General features: G+C 42.8%; 1 protein-coding gene across 2 annotated transcripts in view; it reads right to left on the bottom strand.

Annotated features, from left to right (window-relative positions):
• The window catches only part of DHX36 (DEAH-box helicase 36), a 93,450-nt gene that overhangs the window by 37,653 nt on the left and 40,683 nt on the right, over positions 1 to 15,114 (bottom strand). For both annotated transcript variants that reach the window (XM_040428129.1, XM_040428128.1), the window contains 6 exons: positions 14,345 to 14,447; positions 8,473 to 8,560; positions 8,329 to 8,384; positions 7,309 to 7,373; positions 1,130 to 1,273; positions 293 to 410 (listed from right to left, as the gene is read on the bottom strand). In XM_040428129.1, coding sequence (XP_040284063.1) covers positions 293 to 410; positions 1,130 to 1,273; positions 7,309 to 7,373; positions 8,329 to 8,384; positions 8,473 to 8,560; positions 14,345 to 14,447 — 574 coding nt within the window. The remainder of the gene's footprint in view (positions 1 to 292; positions 411 to 1,129; positions 1,274 to 7,308; positions 7,374 to 8,328; positions 8,385 to 8,472; positions 8,561 to 14,344; positions 14,448 to 15,114) is intronic.

Below are 15,114 nucleotides of genomic sequence, written 5' to 3' on the forward strand. Positions count from 1 at the left end.
CCTTCTTCACCACCATTAAAACAAACAATTGCTCCAATAGTGAAGCACCGCTAACAAGGTCGGCGTATATAAAGATTTATTATACTCACAAACATGAGATAAAACAAGCAGTCAAGGCTGTCTTTGAAACTCTGCCCGATCCGGGTTTCGCTCCTGACGAAGCGTGGAACGAACGGTCCCTCACAAACGCATGGTCTGAACTGTGATCTGCACCCACTTCACATTTGGGAATCTCTGCGACACACCATTGCCATACATATTGGGACTATATTTTCTTTATTGTTACATATACCTTGACTTGAAGGCAGAGTTCTTCCAGCGGTGTCCTTACAATTTCTGGCAGCTGGTAATCGTCCAGCAGACTTTCCCTCAGCCTGTTATATAGATGATAGCAGTTTCCTGGTTTTACTCTGCAAGAAAACAAGGTAAAATGTACTAAAAAAAAAAAGGCTCCACAAATACAGTATTTAATTAAGGTCATCAAATACACTAATTGGGTCATTTATCAAACCGGAGTAAAGTAGAACTGGCTTAGTCACCCGTACCAACCAATCAGATTCCACCTTTCATTTTAGACAGCTCCTTTGGAAAATGAAAGGTGGCATCGGATTGGTTGATATAGGCAACGAAGCCAGTTCTACTTTACACCAGTTTGATAAATGACCCCATAAGTCACTCAAAAGAATCTGATCGGTTTCCTATTGAATTCTCCTGGAAACCATCTTTTCTTTCATACTTATAACTAGGGGGCAGATGAGGTGAATCGTGTATTATACACTGTGCAGGTTTTAAAAGCATATTTCCATCTCAGACTTTTATGGCATATCCACACAATATGCCATACAAGTCCATCAGATGTGGGTCCCAGCTCTGAGAAGGGGGCCCCCGTTAGCTGAACATGCGCGGCTCTCTCCATTCAGTCACATGGGGGTTCTGAGGACAGCCGAGCAACTGCGCTTGGCTATCCTTGGAACTCTTACAGAAGTGAATAGAGATGCACATGTGTGGCCATCCCTCCGTACACTGCACGTTCTCAGTCTTTGGCACCACACTAGGATATGAAAGAAGTGATGGTCACTTTTGCCTTTGAGAGCAGAAAATGACAGTGCACAGTGCACAAAAGCCTTACCTGCCAGCACGTCCTTTCCTCTGCTTGGCATTGGCATGACTAACCCACTCTGCGGTCATGGTGCGGATATTATTTTGCGTGTCATAGTTTGTCTCCTTTAATTTGCCTCCATCTATGACATGTACCACATCATCTATGGTAATACTGAAATGGGACATAACATTATCACAAAGCTAAATTCACTGCATAGAAAGGCTATGTTCTGACCAATCAGATGTTTCCCCCTGCTGCGCCCCCTTCCTCTTCATGCAGGCTCCCACACAAATCTTAAGCAGAGACTGTAAGATGAGCCCCCCTTAAATACACACACACAGTCTAGGCTGGCCATACACATAAGTCAGCTAACCAAACCCAGCATGCTTTGCTCTGTAATGTTTCCAAGGGCTGCTCCATCAGCCACACTGTCTCCTTTGCAGTGGTCACACCCTCTCTACCTCCGGTGAAACATTGCGGAACAAACGCATTCTGGAAATGTTAGTAAACCTGGCAGAAAGCTGATGAAAACAGGAAGTTCTGCAAGTAAACATCCTGTCAGGATGCTGAGAACAGGGGAAGGAAAATGCTGATAAGAAAAACAAGTATATGGGGCAAAAATATGCAATGTTTAGGGTACTGTAGGCAGATAAAGGCACCACCTTGGCTGAAAGTTGATTCTGTTGATGCCCAGGACTCGTACACATGCACACTTGGGCGAACATGTAAGTGTTTTTAAAGCAGAACAATAAGCCTCTCCTATTGCAGCAGTATCTCTGCGGCATCAACAGGGATTGGGGAGGATGATATCCACATCCTTAGGCTACATGCACACGACCGTATGTGTTTTGCGGTCCGCAAATTGCGGATCCACAAAAAAAACGGATGACGTTCCGTATGGCATCCGTTTTTTTTGCGGATCGATTGTAATAATGCCTATACTTGTCCGCAAACTAGAAAAAAATAGGACATGCACAATTTTTTTTGCGGAGCAACGGAACGGACATACTGATGCGGACAGCACACTGTGTGCTGTCCGCGTTTTTTGCGGACCAATTAAAATGAATGGGTCCGCATCCTATCCGCAAAAAAACACGGATCGGACACGGAAACAAAATACGGTCGTGTGCATGAGGCCTTATTCCTTATTCCCCGCCTCAACATGGGCGAACAGGGTGCAAAAAGTGTTACCCGTCACAGGTGCTCCAGGTCCAGCACTGAGCTCCTTTCTCCAGTTCCCGCTAGATTATGCGATTTGCTGTCTACATGCATGCCACTGCTACCAGCCAGTCCATGGCTTCAGCAGCGGTAGCAGTCACATGCCATGCTAAACACAACACGGCTGGGAGCTCAGCACTGGAGCCAGGGCAACTGTGACTGCCCAGCCACCTCAACAGGAGGTTTCCGATCTGGAAGAACCCCTTTAATAAAATAAATGAAAGTTTAAATGTATTCATATCTACTACCGATTTTTAAAAAATATATACTGTATGTAGTAAAAGATATGCTTCAAGGAGTGGTAGAAATTAAAGAATCGTATTCTGCCTGTAAGATTACATAAAAGAAAATAGAAGTCAATAAAGAATTTAAAGAGTAACTAAACTTTTATACTAAGTGGAGCGGTGCGGGCTCCTGCCTGTGCCTGCTCCGCTATGCTAAGAGAACTGTCATGCAGTTCTCTTAGCTTAGCGGAGTAGGCAGAAGCCCGCTCCGCTCTGCTAATCCTGGCATAGTACATGGGTACAGGGTACCCATGCGCTATGCCAGCAGTTAGTAATTGTCCGGGGGAGCACGGGCAGGTGCAGCAATGAGCGCTCCTGCCCGTACTCCGTGTGCTGCTGGAGCTCCATTCATAAAATGAGTAGTCCGTACACCGCTGACAGCTCAGCGGTGTAGGGAGAACTGAGTTTTAGTGCACCAGTGAATGGTGCGCTTTAGGGGTGAAAAAGTCTGGTAAAAATAGAAAACTAATAAAGAAAGTATATTAGAAAAATATTTTTTTAGGGGGTTAGGGACAACATATTAAAAGTTAGTATAAAAGTTTAGCTACTCTTTAACCACCTCAGCCCCCAGTGCTTAAACACCCTGAAAGACCAGGCCACTTTTTACACTTCTGACCTACACTACTTTCACCGTTTATTGCTCGGTCATGCAACTTACCACCCAAATGAATTTTACCTCCTTTTCTTCTCACTAATAGAGCTTTCATTTGGTGGTATTTCATTGCTGCTGACATTTTTACTTTTTTTTGTTATTAATCGAAATTTAACGATTTTTTTTGCAAAAAAATGACATTTTTTACTTTCAGTTGTAAAATTTTGCAAAAAAAACGACATCCATATATAAATTTTGCTCTAAATTTATTGTTCTACATGTCTTTGATAAAAAAAAAATGTTTGGGTAAAAAAAAAATGGTTTGGGTAAAAGTTATAGCGTTTACAAACTATGGTACAAAAATGTGAATTTCCGCTTTTTGAAGCAGCTCTGACTTTCTGAGCACCTGTCATGTTTCCTGAGGTTCTACAATGGCCAGACAGTACAAACACCCCACAAATGACCCCATTTCGGAAAGTACACACCCTAAGGTATTCGCTGATGGGCATAGTGAGTTCATAGAACTTTTTATTTTTTGTCACAAGTTAGCGGAAAATGATGATTTTTTTTTTTTTTTCTCCTTACAAAGTCTCATATTCCACTAACTTGTGACAAAAAATAAAAACTTCCATGAACTCACTATGCCCATCACGAAATACCTGTGGGTGTCTTCTTTCCAAAATGGGGTCACTTGTGGGGTAGTTATACTGCCCTGGCATTCTAGGGGCCCGAATGTGTGGTAAGGAGTTTGAAATCAAATTCTGTAAAAAAATGACCTGTGAAATCCGAAAGGTGCTCTTTGGAATATGGGCCCCTTTGCCCACCTAGGCTGCAAAAAAGTGTCACACATCTGGTATCTCCGTACTCGGGAGAAGTTGGGGAATGTGTTTTGAGGTGTCATTTTACATATACCCATGCTGGGTGAGATAAATATCTTGGTCAAATGCCAACTTTGTATAAAAAAATGGGAAAAGTTGTCTTTTGCCAAGATATTTCTCTCACCCAGCATGGGTATATGTAAAATGACACCCCAAAACACATTCCCCAACTTCTACTGAATACGGAGATACCAGATGTGTGACACTTTTTTGCAGCCTAGGTGGGCAAAGGGGCCCATATTCCAAAGAGCACCTTTCGGATTTCACAGGTCATTTTTTACAGAATTTGATTTCAAACTCCTTACCACACATTTGGGCCCCTAGAATGCCAGGGCAGTATAACTACCCCACAAGTGACCCCATTTTGGAAAGAAGAGACCCCAAGGTATTCGCTGATGGGCATAGTGAGTTCATGGAAGTTTTTATTTTTTGTCACAAGTTAGTGGAATATGAGACTTTGTATGAAAAAAAATAAATAAAAAAAAATCATCATTTTCCACTAACTTGTGACAAAAAATAAAAAAATTCTAGGAACTCGCCATGCCCCTCACGGAATACCTTGGGGTGTCTTCTTTCCAAAATGGGGTCACTTGTGGGGTAGTTATACTGCCCTGGCATTTTCCAGGGGCCCTAATGTGTGGTAAGTAGGTAAATGACCTGTGAAATCCTAAAGGTGCTCTTTGGAATGTGGGCCCCTTTGCCCACCTAGGCTGCAAAAAAGTGTCACACATCTGGTATCTCCGTACTCAGGAGACGTTGGGGAATGTGTTTTGGGGTGTCATTTTACATATACCCATGCTGGGTGAGAGAAATATCTTGGCAAAAGACAACTTTTCCCATTTTTTTATACAAAGTTGGCATTTGACCAAGATATTTCTCTCACCCAGCATGGGTATATGTAAAATGACACCCCAAAACACATTCCCCAACTTCTCCTGAGTACGGCGATACCACATGTGACACTTTTTTGCAGCCTAGATGCGCAAAGGGGCCCAAATTCCTTTTAGGAGGGCATTTTTAGACATTTGGATACCAGACTTCTTCTCACGCTTTGGGGCCCCTAGAATGCCAGGGCAGTATAAATACCCCACATGTGACCCCATTTTGGAAAGAAGACACCCCAAGGTATTCAATGAGGGGCATGGCGAGTTCATAGAAATTTTTTTTTTTGGGCACAAGTTAGCGGAAATTGATATTTTTTATTTTTTTTCTCACAAAGTCTCCCGTTCCGCTAACTTGGGACAAAAATTTCAATCTTTCATGGACTCAATATGCCCCTCACGGAATACCTGGGGGTGTCTTCTTTCCGAAATGGGGTCACATGTGGGGTATTTATACTGCCCTGGCATTCTAGGGGCCCTAAAGCGTGAGAAGAAGTCTGGAATATAAATGTCTAAAAAATTTTACGCATTTGGATTCCGTGAGGGGTATGGTGAGTTCATGTGAGATTTTATTTTTTGACACAAGTTAGTGGAATATGAGACTTTGTAAGAAAAAAAAAAATAAAATTCCGCTAACTTGGGCCAAAAAAATGTCTGAATGGAGCCTTACAGAGGGTGATCAATGACAGGGGGGGTGATCAATGACAGGGGGGGTGATCAATGACAGGGGGGGTGATCAGGGAGTTTATATGGGGTGATAACCACAGTCATTGATCACGCCCGTGTAAGGCTTCATTCAGACGTCCGTATGCGTTTTGCGGATCCGATCCATCTATCAGTGCATCCGTAAAAATCATGCGGACATCTGAATGGAGCTTTACAGGGGGGTAATCAATGACAGGGGTGTAATCAATGACAGGGGGGTGATCAGGGAGTCTATATGGGGTGATAACCACAGTCATTGATCATGCCCCTGTAAGGCTTCATTCAGACGTCCGGATGCGTTTTGTGGATCCGATCCATCTATCAGTGCATCCGTAAAAATCATGCGGACATCTGAATGGAGCTTTACAGGGGGGTAATCAATGACAGGGGTGTAATCAATGACAGGGGGGTGATCAGGGAGTCTATATGGGGTGATAACCACAGTCATTGATCATGCCCCTGTAAGGCTTCATTCAGACGTCCGGATGCGTTTTGCGGATCCGATCCATCTATCAGTGGATCCGTAAAAATCATGCGGACATCTGAATGGAGCTTTACAGGGGGTTGATCAATGACAGGGGTGTAATCAATGACAGGGGGGTGATCAGGGAGTCTATATGGGGTGATCAGGGGCTAATAAGGGGTTAATAAGTGACGGGGGGGGGTGGTGTAGTGTAGTGTAGTGGTGCTTGGTGGGACTTTACTGAGCTACCTGTGTCCTCTGGTGGTCGATCCAAACAAAGGGGACCACCAGAGGACCAGGTAGCAGGTATATTAGACGCTGTTATCAAAACAGCGTCTAATATACCTGTTAGGGGTTAAAAAAAACACATCTCCAGCCTGCCAGCGAACGATCGCCGCTGGCAGGCTGGAGATCAACTCTCTTACCTTCCGTTCCTGTGAGCGCGCGCGCCTGTGTGCGCGCGTTCACAGGAAATCCCGGCTCACGCGAGATGACGCGTATATGCGTCGCTGAGCGCAGGGCTGCCACCTCCGGAACGCGAATCTGCGTACAGCGGTCCGGAGGTGGTTAAGTAGTGCCCCTATATCCAATCTGAGCACCCAATGAATATTGCTTCAGGTTGTGAATTGATGGCCGGGTACTGGATTCAACCTAGTCCACCCACCAAACAAGAATTCATTAACAGAATGAGTGTTAGGCCTCTTGCACAAGACCGTATGTATTTTGCGGTCCACAAAAACCGGATCCGCAGAAAATACGGATGACGTCCGTGTGCATTCCATATTTTGCGGAATGGAACAGCTAGCTAGCTATTGTAATGCGGACAATAATAGGACATGTTCTATTTTTTTGCGGAAAGGAAATACTGAAAAGGATTGCACACGGAGTACCTTCCGTTTTTTTTTGTGGACCCATTGAAATGAATGATTCCGTATACGGTCCGTCAGAAAAACCCTGAACAAAAAAAACAGAATGAAAATACGTTTGTGTTAAAGAGGCCTTATACTGAGATTGGAGAGGGGGTGTCTAATGTACACCATGTGTATGTTGTATATCTTGAAAGCTATCGATGCTTTATTGTTTGAGTCAATTTTGTCTAAAACAATAAAAAAAAACAAAAAAAAAAAACTAATCTAGGAAGGTGTGAGAAATGTCTATATCAGAGCTGTTTAGTTTCACGCTTACCTTGTCTCTGCAATGTTGGTCGCGATGATAATTTTACGAACTCCAGGAGGGGGAGTCTTGAAAACCTGATAACATTTATTTTTTATTTTTTTGTTGAGCTTTTTGCATACTACAATATATTTTTTTCACAACAGATTCACTGCATACTGATTTATTAGAGGACCTGCCACCTCTACTGATGTGTCAGTTTTCGTAAATACTTGCATTCCCCATGAAATAACAATTCTGGAATAGAATTCCTCTACTATTCTTCCGAGAAATTTATATGATTTATTTATAATTGCCGGAGGTCCAGGAGTAAAGAGCCCTAGTGATCAGACAATTATCCCCTGTCCTGTGAACTAAGGATAAGTCTCTGTCATGGGACAGCCCCCTTTAAGGGTTAAACAAATCCAAACTGCTTCTGAGGTTGCAATTGCCTTTGCATTTGTTTCTTGCACATCTTTAAAAGGGGTTTTCCCATCACAGACAATGCAAAGATATACCCCCATTGTCTGATAGGTGCGAGTCCCACCTCTGGGACCCGCACCTACGCCGAGAGCAAAGCGAGGGAAGCGGTGGCAGGAGGACCAGCCACTGCCAAGCGCTCTCCCTGTACAAGTGAATAGGACTGCACAGTGCTTGCGCGGCCACCGCTACCATTCTTTCTATGGGGCCGACGGAAATAGCCAAAATGAATAGAAGGCGACTGCGCATGCGCAGCGCACCCTCCACCACCTTTCCATGCTCCCAAAGGTGGGACCTGCACCTATCAGACAATAGGGGCATATCCTAGCGATATGCCCCCATTGTCTATGATGGGAATACCCCTTTAACCTGCTCAACATTTGAACACTATGACTAATCTATGGTCCATCTAACACCATGCAGAAAAGTGAGCACATTGCACATCATATATTAGACTGCATGGATGATTTGTTAAAACAATGCAATATTATATCTACGGACAGGTTACACTAACTAAAACAATATACAAGCTTGAAAGTGGTCATTTGATGGGCTCTCGGTTCCATGACCTACCTGTGTTTGATTTACAGTTGGCATCAATGAATGCAAAGGGATAATAAGAAACCAGGCTGTAAAAAAATAAATAAAAAAAATCTGTATTATATACACACACAGTATATATATATTTCAGCTCAAGCATACTAAATATAAGTTTACCTGTCTTAAACATGACCTGTGACATCAGTAAGTCATTCAGTGTGCTAATATTAGCCCAGCCTGGAAGGAAAACTAAGATTGCTCCATCCTAGAACAAAATAATAAAATATAAAGAGAATAATTGCTCTGCAGCATCCCATGAATGAAGATCTATACTTGGTAGATTACAATTTTCAACTGCGATGAATGACTTTACTGAAACCTACTATAACAAGAAATTTATCTATAATTATCCCCTTCAGAAACCCATTCATTTTTCACTTTTTTGACCCTGGCTATTTTTGCAGATCTGACACGTGTCACTTTACGTGGTAATAACTTTGGAACACTTATTTATCTAAGCCATTCTGAGACTGTTTTCTTGTGACACATTGTACTTCATGCTAGTGGTAAATTTGAGTCGATATAGGTTAGCTTTATTTAAAAAAATCAAAAAACATTTTACGGAAAATTTTGAATAATTTGCAATTTCTTTTCTGTTAAGGGCTCTTTCACACTTGCGTTGTCCGGATCCGGCGTGTACTCCATTTGCCGGAGGTGCCGGTCGGATCTGGAAAAACGCAAGTGAACTGAAAGCATTTGAAGACTGATCCGTCTTCAAAATGCGTTCAGTGTTACTATGGCACCCAGGACGCTATTAAAGTCCTGGCTGCCATAGTAGTAGTGGGGAGCGGGGGAGCAGTATACTTACAGTCCATGCGGCTCCCGGGGCGCTCCAGAATGACGTCAGAGCGCCCCATGCGCATGGATGACGTGTCCATGTGATCACGTCATCCATGCGCGTGGGGCGCCCTGACGTCACTCTGGAGCGCCCGGGGAGCCGCACGGACGGTAAGTATACTGCTCACCCACTCCCCACTACACTTTACCGTGGCAAACAGGACTTTAGCGTCCTGGCAGCCATGGTAACCATTCAGAAAAAGCTAAACGTCGGATCCGGCAATGCGCCGAAACGACGTTTATCTTAAGGCCGGATCCGGATTAATGCCTTTCAATGGGCATTAATTCCGGATCCGGCCTTGCGGCAAGTGTTCAGGATTTTTGGCCGGAGCAAAAAGCGCAGCATGCTGCGGTATTTTCTCCGGCCAAAAAACGTTCTGTTCCGGAACTGAAGACATCCTGATGCATCCTGAACGGATTTCTCTCCATTCAGAATGCATTAGGATAAAAACTGATCAGGATTCTTCCGGCATAGAGCCCCGACGACGAAACTCTATGCCGGAAGAACGCAAGTGTGAAAGAGCCCTAACAAATATAGTTATTAACGTTCACCATAGGTCTATTTTATGTTGTCATCATTTTGTAAATATCATTTAGGACGTAAAAAGGCTTTGAATTTTAGAAGCAATTTTTCAAATTTCCACGAACATTTCCAAAATCCACTTTTATAAGGACCAATTTAGTTATAAAGTCACTTCTAGGAGCTTATATAAATTACCCAGTTTGAGAAACACCCCTCAAATCATTCAAAGCTAAGTTTTACAAACTTTGCTAACCGTTTAAATGTTTCAAAAGAATTAAAGCAAAATAGAGGTTAAATTAAAAAAAAATTCACTTTTTTGTGCAGATTTTCCATTTTAGGCTACATGCACACGAACGTGGTTTGGTTCCACATCGGAGCCGCATTTTTTGCGGCTCGGGTGTGGACCCATTCACTTCAATGGGACCGCAAAAGACGCGGACAGCACTACGTGTGCTGTCCGCATCCGTTGCTCTGTTCCGTAGTCCCGCAAAAAAATAGAACATGTCCTATTCTTGTCCGTTTTGTGGACAGGGATAGGCATTGTTACAATGGATCCGCAAAAAAAAAAAAAAAAAAAGGATGCCGTACAGACGTCATCCGTTTTTTTTTTGGGCGGATCCGCAGTTTGCAGACCGCAAAACACATACGGTCGTGTGCATCTAGCCTTATACTGTAACACAGCAAGGATTAACAACAAAACAAATGGCAACATTTATTGCCCTGGTTCTGCAATTTACAGAAACACCCCATATGTGGTCATAAACTGCTGTACGGGCACAAGGAAGGGATCATAAGGGAAGGAGCCCCAAATGGTTTTCAGAGGGCAGATTTCACTGGAATAGTTTTTGGGTGCCATGTTTTATTTGAAGACAACCTAAGGCACCCCTAAAATGACCCCATTTTGGAAACTACACCCTTCCAGGAATTTATTGGAGGTATGTAGTTAGTACTTTGACCCCACAGATATTTAAATTTTTTTAGAAAAATTACATTGTATCCAATAAAATGCAACATTAGCATCATTTTTTTATTTTTACAAGGGGCAACATGAGAAAAAGCACACCTCAATTTGTTACCCATTTTCTCCTGAATATAGTAACACCCCCTATGTGGTCATGAACTGCTGTATGGGCACATCACAGGGTTCAGAAGAGAAGGAGCACCATGTGCATTTGAGGTCTAGTTTGGTCATTTATAAAAGCATAGGTTGACGAGCAGGGGCTATGAGGTGAAATAAAAATAAAAAACCCTCAAAAAGGGGGACCATTTTGACCCCACAAGTGTTTTGCAAAAATAAAATATCATTTAAATTCTTACACAGATATAAAATCTTAGTAGCCAATATGTTGGTGTATACCAAGCTCTCTTATTATTATGCCATGCTTCCTGGTTTTATACACACCTTATATGTGGCCCTAATCTTTTTGTTTGGCTATAAAACAGGACTCAGAAGTAAAAGAACACCATGCTCGTTTGAGGTCCCATGTGGTGATTTACATATCTTGTGCTGACAACTGTAGAGGCTTTGGGGTGAAATAATAAATGTAACCTCTGAGAAGTGACCCCATTTTGGAATCTTCACCCATCAAAGGTATTAAAGGGGTGGAGTGAGCATTTTGACTTTTACACTAAGCATTTTTTTATTTTTTTTTAAATCATGTTGTTATTGCTTCAGCCATATCTTTTTTTTTTTTTTCTGCTCATGTTCTTGTGTGAGGGTTTTTTTTTTGCTCGACGTTTTCATCGAAACCATTTTGGGGGGCATACAACTTTTTGATCATTTATTTTTGTGAGGTGACCAAAAAATGGCTATTCTGGCACAGTTTTTATTTTTATTTTTTTTAGGGGCTAGATCATTAGATATTTTTACACAATAAAAGCATTTTTAAAAAGAAAAAAAAAATATTATGTTTGTGTGTCGCCATTTCTGAGAGCCATATTTTTTTTTCTGGCAATGGTCTTGTGTGCGGGCTCATTTTTTGCGGGATGATTTGACGGTTTCAATGGTCCTATTTTGGGGTAGTACTTTTTGATTGCTTTCCCCTAATACTAAGGATTGTTAGGGGTTTCAGAGGTTGGACCCTCACAAATGATAAGGTGACGATATATTTGAACAATATTTTAATAAATTATAATATGGGAATGTCATTTTAATGAAATATCCAAGTACAACCTAAAATCTGACTTTAGCCCACGATAGTGCAGATTCCTCCACCCCCACTATACTCACCTGCCCCAGTCACCCCATCCTTAATATACAATTACTTATTTCTCTGCAATCAACTTGATCCATCAACTTCTTTGTGTACATTATGTGAAACACAATATTTGGATGGGAGCTGCAGTATTACTTCCAGCAATACTGAGTTTTGGACTTTACCCTGAGTTTTGGACTTTAAGGCAATAATAAAATCATGCCGAATTACATATATATTTTGCAGTTAAGCATTTAAAGGGGTTTCCCCAAGTTATTTTTACTGATGACCCATCAATATCAGATCGGTGGGGTTCTGATACCAGACATCCCCGCCGATCAGCTGGTTGAAGAGAAGGCACGCGCCTTGCCAGCACTGCCTTCTGTTTATTGCTTACCTGCTCACGGTCACAACAGCAGCAGCGATGAGCAGGTGTAACTACAAAAAACGTCCCATCCATTTCAATGGAACGGCTCAGGCGTAATTACACCTGCTCACCACTGCTGTTGTGACGGCGAGCAGGTAAACAATGAAGAGGAGGCAGCAGTGGCACAGCACGATCGCCAGGGTACCGGGGGTCAGATCCCACCGATCTGATAATAATGACCTATGGGGGACTTCCGGTTTTGCGGCGCTGGGATGCAGGACGCGGAGTGAGTGAGCTCCGGCGCCTGTCCCTCTATTACTACCTGCGCTCTGTTTCCAGCGGCATCAAGGGGCTTCGAAAGTCATCTAGGACTCCCCACACAGCGACGGTCTCCGATCCATGGACCGTTATCTATTACGGAGTGGCAGACAGCAAGTTAAGAGCGGTGCAAAGCAGACCGCAATCACCACGCTGAGCAAGATGGCGGACTCCCGCCCTGAGTCTCTGAATAACAACAAGTGAGTTGACACATCGGCTGGTGAAGGCGGTAAGACGAATGAGGACCTGCTCAAAATTGATTACAAAACTCTAGCCATTGAAGTGGCCAAGTACCTAGCTCCAAACATTAAGGAGACGCTCGCTAAGACTCTTTCACAGTCCCTGCATGAGCTACATGATACTGTAGGGCAGTGCTTCTCAATTATTTTCTGTCATGCCCCCCCTAGGAAGAAGAAAACATTTCGCGCCCCCCGCGCGACTGTAAATAGTATCATTTGTCTATAAAATTGTTATAAGTACACCTCTGCATAACACTATCCTTAATAACGTATAAGAGAATAAAAAAAGAAAGAAATGTGGAATGGACACACACTTATGGGGGGATCTGTGGATGACGGACACTTATGGGGGGGATCTGTGGCTGGCACTGCTATATATGTGCCATCCACAGTGCCCCCCCCAGCCCATAACAGTGCCATCCACAGACCCCCACCCCTTAACTGTGCCATCCACAGATTCCGTGTGGCCGCCGCCGTTTAAAGTTATTAAACATGCCCCCCTCACTCCTAATAGTACCGTATATCCGAATTTCTTCTGTATAATGCCGGCAGGCAGGCCGGGCGGCCGGCGCGTCCCTCAGTGACGTCACTTGTCGGCGCCGCCTGCTTCATTCATAAAGCAGGCGGCGCAGGCACGTGACATCACTGAGGGACGCGCCGGCCTGCCGGCATTATACGGAAGAAATTCGCACACCCCAAAGGCCGGCCCTGAACGAGCCCCCCTTTACGGAGCCTGGCGCCCCCCCTGGGGGGCGCGCCCCACTATTTGAGAAGCACTGCTGTAGGGAGACATGAGGCGAGCATAGAGGAGCTGGAGCAAAGGGTTGCAACAATAGAGGAGGATGTCTCCAGATATAATTGTGATGCCCAGGATCTTTTCAAGCAAAATATAGTGCTGAAAGACCGCCTAGAAGATCTGGAAAACAGGTCTAGGCGGAATAACATGGCACAAGTTTGTATTGAGCTATATTGAATCCTATGAATACACAGGAATTATGTCTCCCTTCAAGTTGACGTCATGGTATTTGTTGGAGGATCTAAAAGGATAAGCTGGGAGCTTTAAAGGTGATATAATCCTAATGACACACCTATATAGTTTAGCAGCTGGCTATGGAGTTCAGGCTGATGCAGGGGAAGGGGGGAGGCGTTACATTATTGTACATTATATTGTAGTATGATGTATCTGTAGTCTGCTCTTCCAAAATCATATTCAAGACTGCTATGTAAGGATACACTGTACCTATGATAAATGTCATTTGTGTGTTGGAATATCAATGACATTGCTATTGTTATTATTATTTTGGGAGAAAATGAATAACATTATATTGGAAAAAAAAAAATAATGACCTATGCTGAGGATAGGTCATCAATAAAAATAGCTTGGACAACCCATTTAATTGTCTCTAACAATATGAAGAATTAATAAATCAATAAAGAATGCTGGATACAGATTTTTAAGAACACAGTGTAATTATTCAGTTTAAGTGCTTGGAACTGAAAAAAACCTCACCTCTCCCGTCACACAAATATGCCTGATGAGCTCTACAATCAGGTCAAGGTTAATTTTCTCATCATCTGTATATTCTATAGCATGTATGGTACTTTCAGAATATCTACAGGAAATAAAAAATAAAAATAAATGTCAACTATAATTAATGCATATTTTTTTGAACACAAAAGGACAGTAACTCCTGAACAAGGATAAATATTAAAGGGTTATAATTTAACGGTTCGTTGAGCATTGAACGTGTCCAGGATAACTCGGCAAACAGACAATATAACTTTCACAGTCTGTACAATAAGCCATGAAGTCGTTTGTTTCTTTGGTTCAAGGTTCAGACAAAAATCTTCCATTGGTCTTCTCTAGCTCTGGAGAACTCAATGCATCTATTGAGTTCAAGGGGACCCGATGTATCACTGAACGAGAAGCGAGTGCTGGATGTCTCAATCAGTAAAAGATGCCCTGGGTCGGGAGGGTTTCCTATGAATAACTAGTTGCTGGAGAGGCAAGGAAAAAAATGGGGAGAGAAGGGGTTGTAAAACGTACTTCAAACCCTTAACCACTTCAGCCCCCCTAGCTTAAACACCCTGAAAGACCAGACCACTTTTTACACTTCTGACCTACACTACTTTCACCGTTTATTGCTCGGTCATGCAACTTACCACCCAAATGAATTTTACCTCCTTTTCTTCTCACTAATAGAGCTTTCATTTGGTGGTATTTCATTGCTGCTGACATTTTTACTTTTTTGTTATTAATCGAAATTTAACTAATTTTTT

The sequence above is a fragment of the Bufo bufo genome, chromosome 4, assembly GCF_905171765.1.
Source record: "Bufo bufo chromosome 4, aBufBuf1.1, whole genome shotgun sequence".
NCBI classification, from domain to species: Eukaryota; Metazoa; Chordata; class Amphibia; order Anura; family Bufonidae; genus Bufo; species Bufo bufo.